At 36.1% G+C, this 20,654-nt stretch overlaps 1 protein-coding gene across 1 annotated transcript; it reads left to right on the forward strand.

The window, feature by feature from the left end:
* The first annotated feature begins 516 nt into the window (after positions 1–516).
* On the forward strand, positions 517–20,074 carry LOC113526102 (cholecystokinin receptor). The gene is made up of 5 exons (XM_053233879.1): positions 517–985; positions 12,213–12,461; positions 13,478–13,739; positions 15,150–15,277; positions 16,069–20,074. Exons 1-5 carry the CDS (start codon positions 841–843, stop codon positions 16,596–16,598), a joined length of 1,314 nt encoding a protein of 437 aa, XP_053089854.1. The 5' UTR covers positions 517–840; the 3' UTR covers positions 16,599–20,074.
* The last annotated feature ends 580 nt before the right edge of the window (positions 20,075–20,654 follow it).

Consider the following 20,654-nt stretch of genomic DNA (forward strand, 5'->3'; position numbering starts at 1 on the left):
AGGATCTGGCTTGAAATGGATCTCAGGATCTGGTTTGAAATGGATCTCAGGATCTGGTCGGAAATGGATCTCAGGATCTGGTTTGAAATGGATCTCAGGGTCTGGTCTGAAATGGATCTCAGGATCTGGTCTGAAATGGATCTCAGGATCTGGTTTGAAATGTATCTCAGGGTCTGGTCTGAAATGGATCTCAGGATCTGGTCTGAAATAGATCTCAGGATCTGGCTTGAAATGGATCTCAGGATCTGGCTTGAAATGAAATTTGCTAATCTGCTTTTTGTATGTGCCATAATGTCCATATGACTGATATATTTTCTGCTTCATAAATTGTTTAATGTTTCCCTCAAGATGCTTCTGAAGTTGTTCTACTTTCCTGTACTTAACGCAATCCGCTTTTCATGCAGTCACGTTCCGGAATGCAACGAAGCATACTGATTTTGTACCGTTTCACCCAGCATAGTCAGTCAGTCTCGATCACTCGTCTCTCCTCTTTAAACCAGCAGCGCGCAAACTGATGCCACACTGCAGCTTCTTATAAGCACCTCCCATCGGCTGTCCACTACAGAAGATCCTTCAGCAGCATAGGGGACTCGAGAATCAGCCTACCTGCAAAAAACGCTATTGAATTAAAAAAATAATAATAAATTTAAAAACCTTCTTTGAAGGTAGATAGACAGTAGTTTGCATTATCCATTAATATTTATTGAATATTTATTGAGTGCATTAATAAAATGCATTTTTGAAGGAATTTCAAAATTTCAGAAAACTTTTTTAAAAACAACACAACAAGATTATCTTAATTTTTTTTCTAAAAAAAAAAAAAAATCCAAGCAGGTCGACATGGATTTGGAAAGCCTGAAGCAGCTGTTGGAGTGTTTAAGCGCTGTAAACAGCACATTTCTGCACAATCTGGACCTGAGCGACAGTAACAGCACCTGCAGAGAAGAGCACTTTATTCCCAAAGAGCGACCTGCACGACCCAAAGGTAAGCACAGAGATGGACTGTACAGAGCCTCTAATACAAATTCCCTAATATTTTTTATAATAAGGTAAAGAAAAACCTTTTCTATTGCCCGAGGACACACACAGGATGTTCATATGAGTTTCTCTTATAAGCACAGGCAAAGCATTATAAATAATTCTAAGCTTTTTGAAGGTGCTGTCCTGGTGTACAGATATTGTGCTGAACTTCTCAAAAGGCAGATAACCATGGGCTGGTTGGATACAGAAAAACAGACTAAAACCTACAGATTTCTTCATGCCTGGAAGAATTTTAGTCAAGCAAGGATTGGAGAATTTAAAAACAAAACAAAACAAAAAAAAAAACTTGATCATTAGAGTGATAAATTCTATATCTGAATAAGAAATGAATCTTTTTGGTATGACATCAGGAGTCTCTCAAGAAATTTGATTTATCAATGGTGATATGCTTTTGTGAGACTGTTGCAGATTAAGCCAATCCTTGCATTAAATTTTACAGTTAAAATAATTGTCAATCCAAAAATAGGCTATATATTACCAAGGGTTGTTCAATATCCAGAAATATGTATCTGTAATTTTTTTTTTTTCAATTATATTGTGTAGGATGCTTAATTTTGCTCTTGACATATGCAGTCAAACGCAGCCGAATAGTCCCCTCCTCTGTTGCTGTCTTCTGAATATTTTGCAACAAGCTATATTTGGAGTGTTTAAGGGTAGTGAAGAGGCTAATCATTAAAGGTTCAATTATCCACACAGGTTCACACACAACCACCCAGACAGACACACACTGGATGTCCACTTATCAATCAGCAGAAGCAGCGACTGATCAGATCCTTGTGTCATGAGACACACTCACCATCGCTTGCCAGTAATGCTGAAATCCACTGATTGTACACAGAAATTATTGAGATTCCCATTTTTTAATTATGAGGTGATAATAGGGAGGAAGATACTTCCATTACTGTGATGAAAACCAGCAGGTTAATGCAATCATTTTCTGGAAAAAAAAAAAAAAAAAAAAAACAGAGCTGGAAATCTTTAAATTGCTGCGCTCATTTCCGGACAGCATGATTTTTCTGCTGCAAAAGTGAACGGCTTAAGATGTAAAAACGTTCTCTGTAAAGACATTAATTTAGAATGTCATGGTACCCTATGATGGCCTTGCGTCCCATCCAGGGTGTATTCCCGCCTCATGCCCAGTATTGATCAGATCCAGATACACGGTGATCCTGACCAGGATAAAGTGGTAACTGATGATGAATGAATGAATTAATTCAAAAGATTTATGGCATTTACATCTATCATTATAGCAACTGTAATTTCCTGTAACAATTTTTTATCGTTAACCTCAGAAACACACATATATCATTCATTCTGACAACCAACTATGGGAAAGTGTCTAGATTTCCTGATAGCCACTTTATCACCACAACTTTGTTTGCACATATGCTTCCTTGTTTTAAATATTATAATTAGTACTGAAATTGAATTGCAGAATGAATGACTGGAAAATAAAAAAGTATCTAATAGAAAATAGACAGTTGGAAATTTGGAACTGGTGTATAGACATGGGCCACTGGGATAAATAACAGGTCAGATGAAGAGTTGTTCTGGAATGTACTAAAAGCCAGGTAGGAGGATGAGATTCACAGACATATACACCAATCAGCCATAACATTAAAACCACCTGCCTAATACTATGTAGGTCCCCCTTGTGCTGCCAAAACAGCTCTGAAACGTCGAGGCATGGACGCCACAAGACCTCTGAAGGTGTGCTGTGGTGTCTGGCAGCAAGACATTAGCAGCAGATCCTTTAAGTCCTGTAAGTTGGGGCCTCCATGGATCAGACTTGTTTGTCCAGCTCATCTCACAGATGCTCAATTGGATTCAGACTTGGGGAATTTGGAGGCCAAGTCAACATCTTGAACTCATCATGTTTCTCAAATCATTCCTGAACAATTTTTGCAGTGTGGCAAGGAGCATTATCCTGCTGAAAGAGGTCACTGCCATTAGGGAATACCGTTGTCATGAAGGGGTGTGCCTGGTCTGTAACAATTTTTAGGACCCAGGTACTAACCACTGCATACCAGGAACATCCCACAAGCCCTGCTGTTTTGGAGATGCCCTGACCCAGACATCTAGCCAACACAAAGTCGCTCAGATCCTTATGCTTATATATATATATATATATATATATATATATATATATATATATATATATATATATATATACACAAAATAAATAAATTTCTAGATATAAATGCTGCAAAAAATGGTCCTGTACAAATTGCATTATGAAAGATATTGCCATTGTTTGGCAACCAGTAGCAATTACGGTGAAGGTGAAGGAGTTCCCTGAAGTTCTTGGGGTTTATTGAATATTACTCAAATGGAAAAAGCTACAGAGCCATAGCAAAGACCTTAAACAATTGATTAAACAATTAATACAACTGGTTCGAAAATATGCAGGTGGAAAGGTCATGGAACCAGGACTAATTGTGTACCTCGCACAATTTCACATTGCACACTGAGACTGATGATAAGGAAGGTAAGAGAGAAGCCAGCAGTCACTCAGAAAGAGTTGCAGGATGACCTGAAAACAGCAGGAACAAAAGTTACACAGAGAACAATAAGCTATGAACTGCATCGCAATCACTTTCGTTGTTTTACTTCCCACGTAAAAGTGCTAAAAAAGAAGCACAGAGATGTGCATTTAACAGCATTTAGACAAATCATACTCTGGTCTGGAGATGGGAGCATCATGATATGGAGCTGCTTGTCTGTAAATGGTACTGGGCCGTTACGCATCATTGAAAGAAACATGAATGCTGCAATGTACCAGGACATATTAGAAGAGAGTTTAATTTCATCTCCCAAGTAACTGAATCGGGGTAGAAGATTTATACAACATTTAAAACAACATTTATATACAACATTTAAAACATTCAAAATTACAAGTCCATCAGAGGGACCCTCATAACCTTAGAGAATTAAAGACAATTTGAAGAATTGTCTTCCCAAGAAGAATGGGCCAAAATTGAATGACAATGCTGCAAAAAGCTAATTACTTCTTACCATAGATGTTTCAAAGCTGTAATTACCAATAACAGCATTGCAACAATTTACTTTTTTTTACTAAATACTAAATACTTTTTTTGTTATTTAAACATATCTTTGTTTATGTTTATGAATACATACTTTTTGTTCATATTTCTAAGTACAAATTCAGAAGACGTGTGCAAATTTGAATTGGATATATGCACTGGAAGTGCATTAAATAACAAAAACAATAGTGCCCGAATGCTTTTAGATTTTAATTTGAACCAAGGAAGATACTGAATGCATTACAAGACATCACTTTAAGAAAAATGGAGTCTACATTGCTGCAGAGTCTCAAACCTGCTATGGTCAGAAGCACAGCTGGTTTGGAGAATTAGGGCTCAACGGAGGTGTGTGTGTGGGGGGGGTGCATTAAAGGGAAACAAATGGGTGCAGTTAAGCTTGATGATCAAATGGCCTGGATATAATGCAGTAATGGAGAAATGTGTCTCAGAATGCTAATGATTAAATACACAGAAAATCCTCTATGTGTACTTTCAAAAAGCAGGTAACTCCTTGAAACCAGCTTCTACATTTTACATAATCACTGAAAGTCAAATAATGACATTGTTTACCTGCTGGAAGAGAGCACAAATGGACTAGAGACGTCATCAAAAAGGCTAGTCAGTAATTTTCTGATTAGTTGCCAGGCTGATTAGTCAGTAAGGCCAGTACAGGTCATGCTGTCTTCTTTAGCTTGTATATATAAGCCCACTGTGAACCACCAGTACTAATTGGTATTTGGACATTTTTTATAGTAAGCCAGGAACTGTTGCCACAAGGTTGGTGGTACACAATTGTACAGAATGTCTTTGTATGCTGTAGCATTACAATTTCCTTTCACTGGAACTGAGGGGCCCAAACAGGTTCCAGGATGACAATGCCCCTGTGCACAAAGTGAGGTCCATGAAGACATTGTTGTCAAGGTTGGTGTGGAAGAACTCAAGTGGTCTTCACAGAACCCTGACCTCAACCCCACTGAACATCTTTGGGTTGAATTAGAATACTGACTGCACCCCAGGTCACCTGACATCAGTGCCTGATCTCACTAATGCTCTTGGGGCTGAATAAGCAAATCCCCACAGCCACGCTCCAGAATCTATTGGAAAGCCTTCTAAGAACAGTTCAAAACAGTTCAAAAATACATATGGGTGTGATGGTCAGGTGTTCACAAACTTTTGGCCATATAGTGCAATGCAATCAATCTGACAGGCCACTTCCAGCTGAAGACTGAAGAGAATGGAGCTGAAAATCCTGGCATGAATTTGGGACACTTGGATTGCTGGACAGATGATATAGCCACTGGGAAGATCTATTGTGGGGAGAACAAGAGCCGATGAGGAGAGGGAGTCTCATAAGGAGATCACGATCAAATTACATAATTGTCTTCTGATGAAGTGTGTATGTTCAAAGCAGCAAAAGCTTGGCAAAGTTCATTACAAGTTCACTAGAGAAAAGTAAACGAGTTAGGAAGAGTTGTTAAAGTGTAACCTAGTGCAAAATAAGAGCAGCTTAATGACAATTGTAGATTTGTCCAGCAGAAGAGCTGTTCACTTGGTAGCGAGAAGAAAACCATCAAACAGCACTGAGAAAAAAGTAGAGTGCCATGCAGAATATGACCCCTAATCCACCATACAGCCTCATAAATATCATGATAACTGAAATTCAGGGGCATAAAAGTTAACAATAAGTGAGCTAGAAATAGAGGAGAACGTCCCAATTCAAATCCCAATTCAGTCATGATGAGATTATCCATTGGGACCTAATATTTAAACTCATTTGATAAACATAGGAACATTTAATTTTTGTTTTTCACTCTCAATGCACTGATGTTAATTCCTTGAAGACTTGAAGGTTTTCCTTTTTAAGGTCAGATACTACACCCTCATTTTGGTTTACCATACAATATATTGTTATGAAATTATTTTTTTTCCCATGAAATTATGGAATATAGTACAAGAATATTAAGCATAATTTCATGGATAAAAACTACTAGATAAGAAAAATGACATGGCACATTTTTAGACAAAAATCAGCAAAACAACAGAATCTAAGCAATGGCGGAGTGAAGTATGAATTTATACATCATCTAAGGAAATGTTTCTACATAGAGTACATAACACTATGTTTTCTAAAAGTGCTACAATGATATATAATTCAATATAGGGCAGCATATATCAATAATTATTTATTTCTATTTATACTTTGTGGATGAATAAATTTTGCATATAGAAAATATTGAAAGACTGAACATGAAAGGATTTTCACTTACCGTGTCTTTAAGGATATGCACGATTGATAGACTCTCATTTTTTTATGTCATAGACATTTTCTCATTTCCGTGGCAGAAATTCTCAGTCTCTGTTCCCCTCTCTCTCTCTCTCTCTCTCTCTCTCTCTCTCTCACACGCACACACACACGCAAAAAAAAAAAAAAAAAAAAAAAAAAACCAAAAAAACAGAATCTTTTTTTTCAGAGCAGTGAAGTGTTTGTTCCAAATAATGCCATGACTGGTGTATTACCTCAGCTCTTTCAAATCAAGGGATTGTATGCACATTTGTTTTTGTGACTCAGTAATGTTTTTGAGTCACAATCAGTATAAATCTCTTCAAGATAATTGTATTTGTTATTACAGTCTACTATGAATGCCTTATTACTTGTCCAAACAGAATCTGACTGAACTGAATAGAGATAAATATATTTTGCTTCATTCTTACACAGACATACTTGATTACATGCTGCTATTTAAATTTTGCATGGAAGCTACATAGGGCATTGTAATAATCACATTATGTATGAGTATGTTAAATAGCTTTGTTGCTTATATTTGAACTAAAGCACTGTGGATTTTAGATTTCAGCATCTATCAACACAGGTTTACTGTCATTTTAATTGGTAAACCACACTAACAAAGGCCTTGATGGATTTTTTAACTGGATATTTTATACAACAGTCTGGGTGGATATGTTGCTCATATTGTTATGTCCAAGGAAGTAGTCACACTGCATGCATCTCTTTCTGAACAGGCTCTGTTATTTCCAACAGTCAAGCAGATCATCTCAATAGTCAGTATAAGGAAGAGGGATTAACTTTACATGTTTAAATTTCATAAATGACAAAGATAATAAATTAAGTCAACAATCAGCAGAAAAATATTCACCTATGATTTTTAAGGAATAAAGAGATGTTATGATGTTTTGAGTTTACACCAGGTAATGGATAATGTATAATGCATATACCATTAAGCACTGTTATAAAAACAGTTTCAAAAGTCTGGAGCAGATGAAAATCTGCCAATTGGAACATATTTAAATGCACTGCCCCTGTCAAATGGCGTCATCAGTCTTCAGTACCAGAATGTTTTCTCCCAAACATGATCACTTCTGATGCAGGTTAACACCTGGGCGTGGATGGAACAAAATAAATGACCCCATCCAAATCGCTGATCATAAATTATTGACCACTTCTGTAGCCAGACTTGAACTCTATTGAAAACCTGTGGTCAGAAGTCCACATACACAAAGCCAAGAATAAAAAGGAGCTTGGAATTTTGTGTATGGAAGAGTGTCTAAGATGAACACTTTGAATATTAACAATATTAGCATCTGTTATTCATTTTATCCATTCATATTCAATCATATTAACCATCAGTTGACTGTATACTTAACGGTCATAGCAGACGGTCACATGCATAAAAATATTTTAGAGGGATTCATTCATTCATTCATTCATTTCCTCTATTATCATGTCTATATTTTATTAAAAGATGGTTAATTACTTTAATTACATAGTAAACATTTATCCACCCTGTGGACACCAGTTAACAAGATTGTTCAGTAAGCATTACAGTTTATTGCTCTTTTTTTTTGGCGCTCTTGTTGCATTGATTTTAAACTAATTATAAATGTTAACCTAAGGGATTTTGTGGAAGGCGTTATGTGAATAAGCATGATGATAATCTAGGTCTATCTGAATCATTATCACATTTTAATGAGAAAAGAACATTCCATATAACAAGACTATTTAGAGAACTCATAATGCACATATGAATGCTTCCATGTGTAAACAAAAATACTTTCCTTCAAGGTTAAATATTCATGTGCTTACTCTTACTGCTTTACAATTACTCAACACTGGTCTCCAGGTTATAAATACTGAGACTTGATTTTCAGCCTCAGTTCACAATAGCAAACGTGTTGGTTATGGTGTTTGTTCAAATTGGTCATTGTGGACTTCATTATTATTATTTTTTTTTTACAGAAAAAGAATTTTGTAATATATATACAAAGATTTTGTACTTTGTTATTTACTCTTTACAAATTATGTTAAAGGTCCGGTTTGGCCTGTTGTGCTGAGGTGGTGAGTTGACTGAGTATTATATAAGATAAACTATAGAGAGAAAGCAGATGGTAAATGTGTGAGTGTTTGTAAATTAGAAATGACTGTCCATATTACTGATATTAACGGTGAGTGGCAATACAGGTTTTTTGAATCACCTTTCCAAAACAAATAATCTTCACTGATCCCAAGATCACAACGCTAATATGTTCAGGGAGCCTCCCAAGGAAAAGAAATGAAAAGCACATGTAACTGGCTTTGATTGAAATGGCATTATATTGTATTAAAAGGGAGCAAATGCTATCTATATCTTTCTTTTCTTACATCTGTTACTTTATTATATAACTTGCTTGAAATTCCCATCTATTGGGACTGAAAACCTGCCCACACAAATAAGGTTTGATGATGAAAGTTATAGAAGCAGAAAGAATCTGAGCAGAAAGAGTTATATTTCATTTACATGTTTTTGTAACTCAGCAGGTTTTCCAGCCTTCGGCCTCCACTAGTTATTGCGCAAGACAACATTAAATGTACAACAAAAACTAATTATGTAGAATGAATTTTGTCAGTTCGTTAAATCCATAACATATTAATTAATTTAACTATAGTTACTGAGGGATACACAATGGAAAAATGGCAAATGGAAAGTTTCTAGAACAGTACTTTACTTTGCTTTTAATGTAGCCTGCACACTTTAATAACTTTTTATTTATCTCATCTTTACCAAGGCAATAGTATCTGATAATGTGCTACAGACTGCATCACAATATCAAAGGCTTGTCTTGTGTCTGTGACAGTAGAGAAACAGCAAAGAGACATAAATATAAATAAACAAGTACTTAACACAGGGATCTGGAATAAGATCTCAAAGCAAAGTAACAGAGAAAATGATCTCTCAGAAGATCATTGTTCAAGGTACAGGTTTCTAAATAGAACTACACCAACTTAAGGACAAAACTACTGAAACTCCTAGATATTTGGATGTTCTTAATCAATTTAATTGTCTATTGGTAAATTATATGGCTTTCAAGACATCCGCTGTACATTGCAACCATCCTGTTTGTGACATACTCAGATGTCAACATGTATCACAGCTAGATTCAATTTTAAAATATATCCCCGGGCACAAAAACATTATATATTATAAATGAATTAGTGAAATGCATTAAAATGATGTCTTTTTAGACAGATCTTTGCATACGATGCATAACAGTTTCTGAAAAAGCATATATGCAGCCATATAAGGGGAGGTAAACACTGAGGCAATGGCCAGAGACTGATTAATTTTAAAGCAGATGCATCCACGTATTCCAGTTAAAGGTGTCCTGGATTGATTCCAGTAACTCAGTCAGCAATTCTCAGGACACAGTCACTCATCCCATAATGCTCCCCACTCAAACTGATTAACACAGCCTTCTGCAGTTATATATCTGTAAGAAATATTGCTGTAAACAAGGTTGCCACCCGCTAACTCGCAATTACTCCAAAAAGCCTGGAGAAACTAAAAGTAGATAGACTAGGCACACATTTTGCAATCAAAGTACATGTTACACAAAAGCTTAATTATAATTATATTATTATTATAATAATTAAAATTATAATTGTAAGCTTAGTGTTTTTCAGTTTGAATGAAAGGGTTGCACCTTTTCTGTTTTGCCTTCCATCATTCTCATTATGCCGTCGACACCTTGTGATATGATGAATGGCTCAACCTTAATAATTTCTTTGTCAAGCTATTGTTAAATATTAGATCTTAGCCCTTCCGTCTAATTCCTCAACCAGCGATCACTGGCTATAAATGCATGTACAAAGCAATATTTTAAGAGGACATTATCTTATATGAATCTTCCTTCGGAATCACTTAATATGGGTTTTGTATTGATTCCTTTTCAATATTTATTCTCAGCTTACACTGCTAAAACCTAATGTTTAGTATCTTATCTTTTGGTATCTTGCCTTGTCTTTTGGTATTCAATTCAATTCAATTCTATCTGTATAGCTGTATTGTCACAAAGCAGCTTTACAGAAATATATAAATTCAAGATATAAATTTTAAATTTATGAATTTATCCCTAATGTCAGAGGGGATGATGGCAAGGAAAAACTCCCTGAGACAATATGAGGAAGAAACCTTGAGAGGAACCAGACTCAGAAGGGAACCCATCCTCATCTGGGTGAAAACGGATAGTGCAACTATAAATAATTCCCTTCTATAACTGTATACTATATGGTCAAAAAGTGCAATTGTGTAACCACGAAAGTTCATTATAGTTGACACATGAGGTCTATTTTGTTGAAATTATCAACTGTTCACTGATGGAGACTTGAGTGCAAAACTGTTTGTGGGAATTGCAGTCCTAAAGCTATCAAAGGAGTTGTAGTCCCAGGTCATTGTAGCAAACTGTTCATATCAGTTGAAATCCAAAGCCATCTTTATAGTTTTTAAGTGGTAATGTCATATAACTTTAGGCTATCAATATGGTGTCATCCTCAGCAGCAGCAAAAGGTTTTCAGATAATGAGAAATCCAACCGAAGTAGGGCATCAAGGTGGATCAGGCAGGTCCGGAGAGCCGAAGGGGTCACTGACATCTCAGGAGTAGCATGTGTAGCTCAACAGAGAGAGAGAGAGAGAGAGAGAGAGAGAGAGAGAGAGAGAGAATGCTAATTGACACGTAATGGTTAAAGAATATGTACACTGTGTGCAGAGTGCAGGCAGGGACTTCGGCAAGACTAGTTATGACAGCATAACTAAAAGGGAAAGACTTAATGCCTAATGTTTACTATCTTGTCTTTTGGTATCTTGCCTTAGTTGTAGTTTAGAGTTCTAGCTCCTCTCCTAGATACTAATTAGTGGCTGCATTTTCTCATAAATCAAAGCTAATTACACTGGGATTAACAATTGGAGGGGGAATGAATGATTAAACTATTCGATATGATGCATAAGCTCTAATTAAGCAGTACTTTATATACAGAGAAAAAAATTTCAGAAATGTATATAAAATTGACATCTTCAGGTTACACCCATATATTATGGCAGTTAAATTCCCAGGTGTGAAACGATCTGCTTAATTAACTTTCACACCATTTAACAGCACAAAAGCAATGTGAAATGCAAATAAAATTTAATTTTTATATTTATCAAAATCAGAAATCATTTTCATTTTTCAGTTTTTGTTTCAATGTCTATATTTACAAAAAATATAAACTGTAACGTTACATGGGAGTTCTGAAGTACATGCATACGTAAATACTAATGATACAAAATGATAGAAATACTAATGAAAATACTAATACTTAAACCTTCGACACTTTTCTACTTAAGTATTTTATATCCATTGCACGATAACATTTTTCTCTTGTATTAGATGATGTTCTGTGTCAAAATCACTGGTCTATCAAACAGAATGGTGATTTATTTGTAAATATTGAGCAGAGGCTTTCAATGACTCGAGGATATAATGACTCAATTTTGTGTAAGTCCTACTATGCTATATGGCACAAGGAAATGATTTGATCAAGTTTATATGATAACATCAGGCTATTTCTCGACAGAACACTGTCTGCAAGCTGAGAGCTTCTGGCTTTAACCTGCAATTATTGATTTTGTATTGCTCTGCAGGAAGTAGAAAGTCCTGCATGCTGGATTATCATAATGGGAAAACAACATTAATCAACTTTAAGAATAGAGAATTTGTTGCTATACAAATGAACTTTTTTTTTTGTTACAGCTGTGCTGCTCAGTGGGGGACCCAACCAATTTGCCCACTTTTTATTGCCATCTCATCTATTTCAGAAATGGATTCAGTGCGGATACTGCTGTACTCTCTGATATTCCTGCTCAGTGTCTTTGGCAACCTGCTCATCATTGTGGTTTTGGTGGTGAATAAGCGAATGCGGACGGTCACCAACTCCTTCCTCCTCTCTCTGGCTGTCAGTGACCTGATGATGGCTGTGTTTTGCATGCCCTTCACATTCATCCCAAATCTGCTGGAAGACTTCATCTTTGGAGCTGCCATGTGCAAGATTGTGGCCTATCTCATGGGTAGGCATTCATCTTATTCTAGCCACTGATTCACTGATTCGAACTCAACTCAATTTATTGTGATTCATAAGTGGTGAGAAGAAGGTAATCATAGTTACAGTTGCAATCCGTAACACTGAGATTTTTGGCAGTGAAAAAGCACCTATGAAGAAATATCTGTACATATTGGTTATGTGGGTGTGTGCGTATCAGTGCATTTGATTATTGTAGATTTCTTTTATTTAATGAATGCCACATCTTCACATCTCAAAACTGCATAGCAACAACAAAAAACAAGTTATTAGTATTTAGGAACATTCTGTTTCATGAAATACTATTACACTACGTATCAAACTAATTTTGAAGCATGCATGCCACTAAATGGAGAAACTCATCCCATTACTACATTCCTGGAGGGTCTTTGATAATAAAAAAATGAATAAGGGATTCAATCAAGTTGGTTTCTGTCCATTGTGTTCCTTTGTATGCTCAGAGATGTACACAGCAACATGACATACACACTGTGCCAGCCAATCTCTCTCTCTCTCTTTCTCTCTCTATCTCTCTCTTTCTCTCTTTATCTATTTATTTTTCAGGGAAAGGACAGGATAAGGACTCTATACAACATAGATTAATGTGGTCTGGCGCGAAGAGTAGATCAGAGTAAAAGCCTTGAGGGTAAATGCTCAGTAAATCAGAGCATTTTGAAAGAATTGTAAAATACCGATAGTGTTACACGTGAAATGTCTGTCTTAGTATCTTGTCTCTTTCAATTCCTCAAGCTAATTTGTTCATTAAATTCTAAATAAATGCTAAATGTTCATAAAATGTTAAATTAAATTACAGACTTGACTTAATTAGCCTTATTTAGCCACCATTTGATATTAAACTACACACAATCTAAAGTGTCAGTGTGATTGTGTGCTAACGTTAATGAGTCATCAGTGAATCAAGTATTCAAACATCTGAGTGACTCCAAATCCATGCAAGTGATGTGCTTCCTGTTTGAAATGTAAATCTGTTGCTGTCTCCCACAGGAATTTCTGTTAGCATATCCACCTTCAGTCTTGTGGCCATAGCAATCGAGAGATACAGTGCTATCTGTAATCCTCTGAAGTCCCGGGCCTGGCAGACTCGTTCCCATGCATACAAGGTTATTGCTATGACCTGGGCTCTGTCTTTCCTCATCATGACCCCATACCCAATCTTCTCCTCACTTGTTAGCTACCCCAAACCCAACAACATCACTGCACATATGTGCCGCCATGATTGGCCCAAGGACCAGGTGAAGCAGGCTTGGTGAGTCATTTCAATGTTTGGAATCTCATTAAAATATTTTACATAAATTTGATGGGATTAAAAAATGATTAGAGTTGATCATGAATTTTGCATGAAGTCTGCAAGTCAGCTTCCCGATCCAGTGATGAGAATGATTTCAGTACGTTCTTCTTTTGACAAAGCCATTCTTAAAGGCTATCTGAAAAAAAAGTATCAAAAACTTTAGTAGACATTTTGCTGTTAATTTCCCCTAAGTATGGAGACTTTTGGGGCACCCTGTGTATCTACTGTACTTAATTCAAAGCTTTGTACAGACTGACCTGTTGCTAATTCCACATCCAGTGTTATCCTCTTCATATGAAACTATATATTTTACATATTCTACATATTTTCCAGGTTATTTGCACTTGTAAGAAATAAAAAAATGACTATCTATCTATCTATCTATCTAGGTAGCTAGCTAGCTAGCTAGCTCCGTTTGACTTACTATGCCATTTGTTAGTTTATTTAAAAAAAAAAATGGATAAAAGTGTACACCCAATTTGATAAGTATTCTTTATAATATCTACGAAAGTGAAAAAATCATGGGAAGCGATCTGCGGCCATGCAGTGTATTTCCCTATTTCATACTTCAACTTGCTACATATGTTTTCAATGAGTTTAGGGCAGGATCCAAATGTTTTAGTGTTCTGTGAGTTTTATATGTGTGACTCTGGACTGAAACTGGATTGGACCATTCCTGGCAGAAGATGATAGCGCTTTGGCCTTTGAGCAGAGTGAGATGTTTCTCTAACATATTCCAGGACCTGACATATTGCCACATACAGAGTATGAATACAGTGTCCAGGACTGTGAAAAAAACAACCTTTCAAGCCCTTTTAGAATTGTATTTTTTTCTGTACAACTGTTACTTCTTTTTCTCCAGATGTGTATTTTCAGATATGTAAATAATTGTATCCCTTTGTTTGTTCATTTTCAGAAGATATAGAGGAATGCAAAAGAAACAAAATATAATTCATCAGTAAATACTCAAGTATCTCAGCACTTTTCAGAATGGCATATGTGTGTGTGTGTGTATATATATATATATATATATATATATATATATATATATATATAAATGGCATATATGTGTGTATATATATATATATATATATATGAGATACTTGAGTATTTACTGTCTCTGAGGCATGTCTAGGCAGTGCAACCTTAAACTGAATTTTAGAATGTAACCCAAACTCAGATTAATGTGTAAGAGAAATGCCTTTTAATAAGCATTTATCATCTACATTTTCTGGATGTTTGGTTGTATGAATGTTTCACTAGAGAATTAAATGCAACTGGAGACACATTTCAGATTTAACTGTCAGATCTGACAGATTTAACTACTAATTCAGCACTAATGGTTCCCTGTATTCTTTCCTCATCCAGGTGCATCCTGTTGCTGTTGATTCTTTTTGTCATACCTGGAGTCGTGATGATCATTGCTTATGGGCTCATCTCCCGGGAGCTCTATTGCGGAATACAGTTTGAGCTGGAGCAGAAGAAAGGCCATAGTGGTGAGACCCTGTTCCTCCTGTTCCACCATTAAATATGTTTGATTTTTTTAATAAACACTAGCTAATAGCATATAAACTTTGGAAAGCATTTCAAACACTATTTAGTCCGGGTTTTTGCCTATATTGCCTAATGTACTTGCGCAGATGGATTCAGTTGTACATATGGAAATGGGCACATGTTTACAAAGTATTGTCTAGAATTTAATGTATCACAGTAGAAACATGATTTAACTGATGTTTCATAACCTCTTTCCATTGATATTTTTGAACTACAGTACCATTAGTAGCTGTTGTTTTGCCTAGATTGTGTTCGCTGTAGTAAATTAGTTAAATCAGTTGAGTTCAGTCAAGGTTATAAATAAACCTCCATTTCCTTCGGACTCATTTAGTCCATCTTCTAAAATTACTCAACCATAGCCTGAGTCACTGGCTTACTTATTAGTGCCCAATTGGCAATAAAGTGGATTTCCTCAGTGTCATTTTGTGACATATTTGTTGGTAGTACTTCTTGAGTATGGAAGGGACATTTGGATGTAAAAATATTATTAGCGGGTATCGACAACTTTGTGAATCTGTTATTTAAGTGGGTAAAAGCACAAAATTTCTAGCTGTGCAAGACTGAAATTTTACAAGTTGATTCCTGGTACAGGAAAAGACAGCTTGACTTATGAAGGCGACCGGTAGTTTTTATATATTGCACAATAGGTATTTGTGTCACTATTGATGCATTGTCATTTGCTTTATGTCTTGCAAAAACATTGTTTAATACCTCACTATTTCACCTTCCCCAGGAACAAAGAATGGTGCATCTGCCACCATCTCATCTGGCATTGATCATGGTGATGGCTGCTATATTCAGGTACTGAAGCGGCCCAACTCCATGGAGATGTCCACCCTCACCCTGGCCACCTCTGCCAAGATGGACCGACCTCGCAGCAACACCTCTGAGACCAAGCTCATGGCCAAAAGGCGCGTGATCCGCATGCTGATTGTCATTGTGACCATGTTCTTCATCTGCTGGATGCCCCTGTATTCTGTTAATACCTGGAAGGCCTTCCATCCGCCTTCTGCCCACAGGGCTCTCTCAGGAGCCCCAATCTCCTTCATTCATCTCCTGTCCTACACTTCAGCCTGCGTCAATCCCTTCATCTACTGCTTCATGAACAAGCGCTTCCGCAAGGCTCTGCTAACCACCTTCTCCTGCTGCTGCCGATCATGCCGCCCACGGAGCTTCAATGAGGGAGATGATGATGTCACTGCCACTGGGGCATCTGTGTCTAAGTTTAACTACACCACCATCAGCACCATGGGACCATGCTGATTTCCAACAAAAGAGAGAGGTGGCTTGATTTTACATTGCTACCTAATATGGATGGAGACAGGGATGGAGAAGGTTCAGTGGATGATTGTTGGCTTGGACTGATTAAGGACTCGGATTATTGGGAAATATCTTGCCTTAAGAGGAATGGACCTAGGTTTAACTTTGCAGTGATTGAAGATGTGCTGCTATGTGAAGTTAATTCCATTGCATTCCCAGTAATATCAGCATGCTAATTTATCACTTATTGTTGTTTTGTAATTTGTGATTGCCTATACTATTGGATATGTATAGTATGCTTATTGTTACATGTATTTTAATATACCTATAGTAACTTTGTGCAGTTTTTAAGGTGACGTTTTTGTGTTTTTAAGCAGTCAGTAGGATAAATAATTGATTGTGAATTAAAACATATATACAGATGTGTAACAAATTAAAGAAAAAAACTGAATAACTGATTGGAGAAATATGAAGAGTGGAGATGCTTCTAGACAGGTGTATTGCATGGTAGAATTAAGCAATTGCCAAACTGCCATGCTCTTTGGCAAGTATAAAAATGCTGAGAAGGCCCGGATGGCATTGATTTTGCATCAAGATGGCAATGTGACTTTGAAAATGGGTTCATTATTGGGGCTCAGAGATCAGGGGAAAAAAGATTGCTCAACTGGCTTAATAGCAACAGTGAGTAAAGTGACATCTGCATTTAGATGTATGGAAAAGAAATCATTGTATAGGTTGGAAATAAATATGATCAAATATTACAGACACATACTTGATAAATATGTGACTTATTGTTATTGCCAGCTGTGCAATAAAAGAAAAGTAAATAAAAACATCACAGGACAGCTTTAATTGCAAGTCGCCCTTTCGTTGGTGCCACTGACATTCTGGCTAGGATAATATGTAAAATTGTGTTCTTTTTCTTTTTTTTCTTCATCTTTTCTTTGTTGAGGTTGCTCAAGTTTTTCTTCATGCACTCACTGGTTGTGGTTCGTCCACACCGGTGGTTCTAATTGCCAGTGACCTTGTGCTGTGGAGTTCTGGGTCAGACTGACTTTATTGCTTGCTTGAAAGCTTGAAATGCTTGAAAGCCCACAGGATGATTTATGGCTGCTTTTGTGTGTTTGTTCATTCAGATGTTGCATATCTGTGTGTTCCGTTCACTATTGCAGTTCACTACAGCACATCTAGCAAAGTGCACACACAAGAAAAAAAAAGTCATTGATTCTAGTTGCTGAGATGTTGACCATGGGTCAATGTAGCACACTCTCTATTATGTAAAGATTCCTTTAGTCAATTTGTTTCTCACTCACCCACATGCATAACATGTCATTTACTAATATAAGGTCTTTCCAAGGACTACGTCTGACAATATACTGACGAATGAAGTCAGAAAACCATTCAAGTTCTCACCATATTTTACACCATGGTGCCTAACAGCAGTAGAAAATGCTCAGTGCTCAGTGTACATGTTGTTGGGTCAAATGGATCAGAGTCTTCCAGAGGAGTGCTGTTTATTTTCACCCACTAACTATCCTTCCCTTCATTTTCCACTCATCCTCTAGCTTTGTTTATTTTCCTTCAGTTAAAACAATTTGCTAATCAGAAAGCATCTGCTGTTTGTGCCTGCTTTCTACTGAACAGTGGAAACAGCGTATCCACAAAGTTTCCTAGGCCCCAGATAGTACAGCAAAAATCCTGCAATTCACAGAGCTCTGTTTTCCCAACTTGCTCATTAACATCTCAATCTGGTCTGTTTTTCACAGTCAGAACATTAGAGTGCAGGATCAAAATGGCAGCGGTTTCATTCAGTCAGCCGTTTCATTCCAGCTTTCATTCATGCCTCTAGCTTTATCAAGGGTATTCATTTTAGATGAATATAAATTATCAGTCACACCTGGAATGACTTCATCCAGAGATGTTTGACAGCAACACCCATCCTGAGCTGAGCATGACATCATCCTACAATTTGTAACACAGTAGTGTGTGATTGGCAAGTGGTGAGTAATATCTGTGCTTGTATCTACATGTTCAATTTTTATTGTAGTTCAGTGAAGTGTGAGTGGATTTATGCAGGTATAATATGTGGAAACACATTACAGTCTTTGTGATGGTGTAAAAAACTCTGAATAATAATAATAAAGCTTCACGCTGAACCCAGAACATCATTAGTAGGACAGCACTTCATTCTGTTTCAGCCAATAAATGGGGAATATTTGTTATTATGGGGAACACTGCTATATTACAACCTTGTACTTTTGTAGGATTTTGTTGTCCATTTCTCTCATCAGAACTTGACTGGGTAAATAAAACAACACAATGACCCAGTGCCTCCTTAGTGAAGGGTTGGAATAGGCCATGGTACATCAGCTAGTAGATCAGGAGGAAAGTTTATAAGAACTATTTTAGTAGTTCTTATAAAAGAACCACAGTTAGCTAGTAGTTCTGCAGGAAAAATTAAACTCAGTTATTCCTGCTTTGGTGAAAATGAACTACTTCAGTAATACTGAGTAATTAACCAGTATTTCTTTGTAGTTATTAGTAGTAACTATTAGTAGTAGTAGTAGTAGTAGTTATTAGTATCATTATTCTTTTGTTCCTGCATAGTCCTTTCATAGTGGCCTATTATCTATGGGACAGTATTGTGTAGTGTTGTATAGTAAGAGTGTTTCTTATCAGTGACAACATTTTTCTTACATGTACTAAAATTAATCTCTTTCATTAGATATTGAATTATTTTGGGAAAAAACTGCATTTTATTGATGGTGTTTTTGTAATAGAATAGAATATGATTGGGATTCAAAAATCAAACCTTTTTTTCCCCTTTTTTTCACTTTTTTTCAATTATTTCAGTGCACAGCAGAAAGATTAAATTGTTTAACTTCTCAAGGTTAAGCTATCATGAATAATGTAATATTTGGTTGATTGATTTTGTGTTTTATACCAAGATGTAGAAAAGAGATATTCAAATGTACTTTCAAATATTCAAGTATATAGAATGTAAGAAAAAATATACTAGTAGTGAGTGTGAAAATTTCCTTTCAGCATTCATGTGTTCAGTCTTGTGAGAGAAGAAACTATTTTAATGAATGTTCTGTTGTAAATATGGAGATTTAGCAGCAACATCCATTTGAATCTTATATTAAGATAATGTTCTGATGTAATGTTCAGCATCAGACCAGACACTGAGAGAATGAAATATGAACTAAAAGATCAGACACTGTGTGTTGTGTGAGCACAGACAGTGGTTAGGATTGATGAAAGCTAATGGCAGACCAAAAAGAGAGGAAAAATGGTTAGTGTGGTGTGAGAATGTGTAATCTCGGTGGGAGACAATTACTTGACTATTGTCAATTGTTATGTATCTTGATGTTCTGTTTGTGTTTTCCTGTGCAAGTATTATAAAAATAAAGGCTGTATTTCCTCAAATGGCTGGGAGCTGTTATAGTTACATACTGTACCTGTACAGTAAAGCTGTATTGTCAAATAGACATGTTGATTATGTTTCTATCAGGCCTTAGATGTATGAGTTGGTCAAATAAATGAGGTCTGTCATCAAGTGGTAAATATCAGTTAATCAATAAAAATCAACAATTCAATAGTATGGTTTTACAACCTAACCCAAAAGACAAAAATTTTTTAAATATTGTAAGTTCTGAATATTCTGACCACTTAACTGACCACTATTTGGTGTAACAAAATGAATAACTTATTTAAACACCCAATAAAATCTGACTGTGACTGTATGATAATGTGGTTTATTCAGGTTTTTGTTTGATAGTACTGTGCTCTCACTAAACAAAAGACAAAATGGCAACGATTTTTTAAGGACAATGAATTTTATATATTTTCGTCACATATGAAAATAAGAGCTATCTAAGCAAGTAAAACCATTAACAAGAAAACTTGAATTGAGATGCTCAAGCATCTGTAGTGGTTATTCTAAACATCATTTGAATTGTCAACATTTTAAAGAGACTAATATCCCAAAAATAAGTCGTATTTTTCTGCTTGATATAAAATGCAGGGAGAGGAAGTAAGAACAGTACAAGAAAGTAT

The sequence above is a fragment of the Pangasianodon hypophthalmus genome, chromosome 5, assembly GCF_027358585.1.
Source record: "Pangasianodon hypophthalmus isolate fPanHyp1 chromosome 5, fPanHyp1.pri, whole genome shotgun sequence".
In the NCBI taxonomy this organism is placed as follows: domain Eukaryota; kingdom Metazoa; phylum Chordata; class Actinopteri; order Siluriformes; family Pangasiidae; genus Pangasianodon; species Pangasianodon hypophthalmus.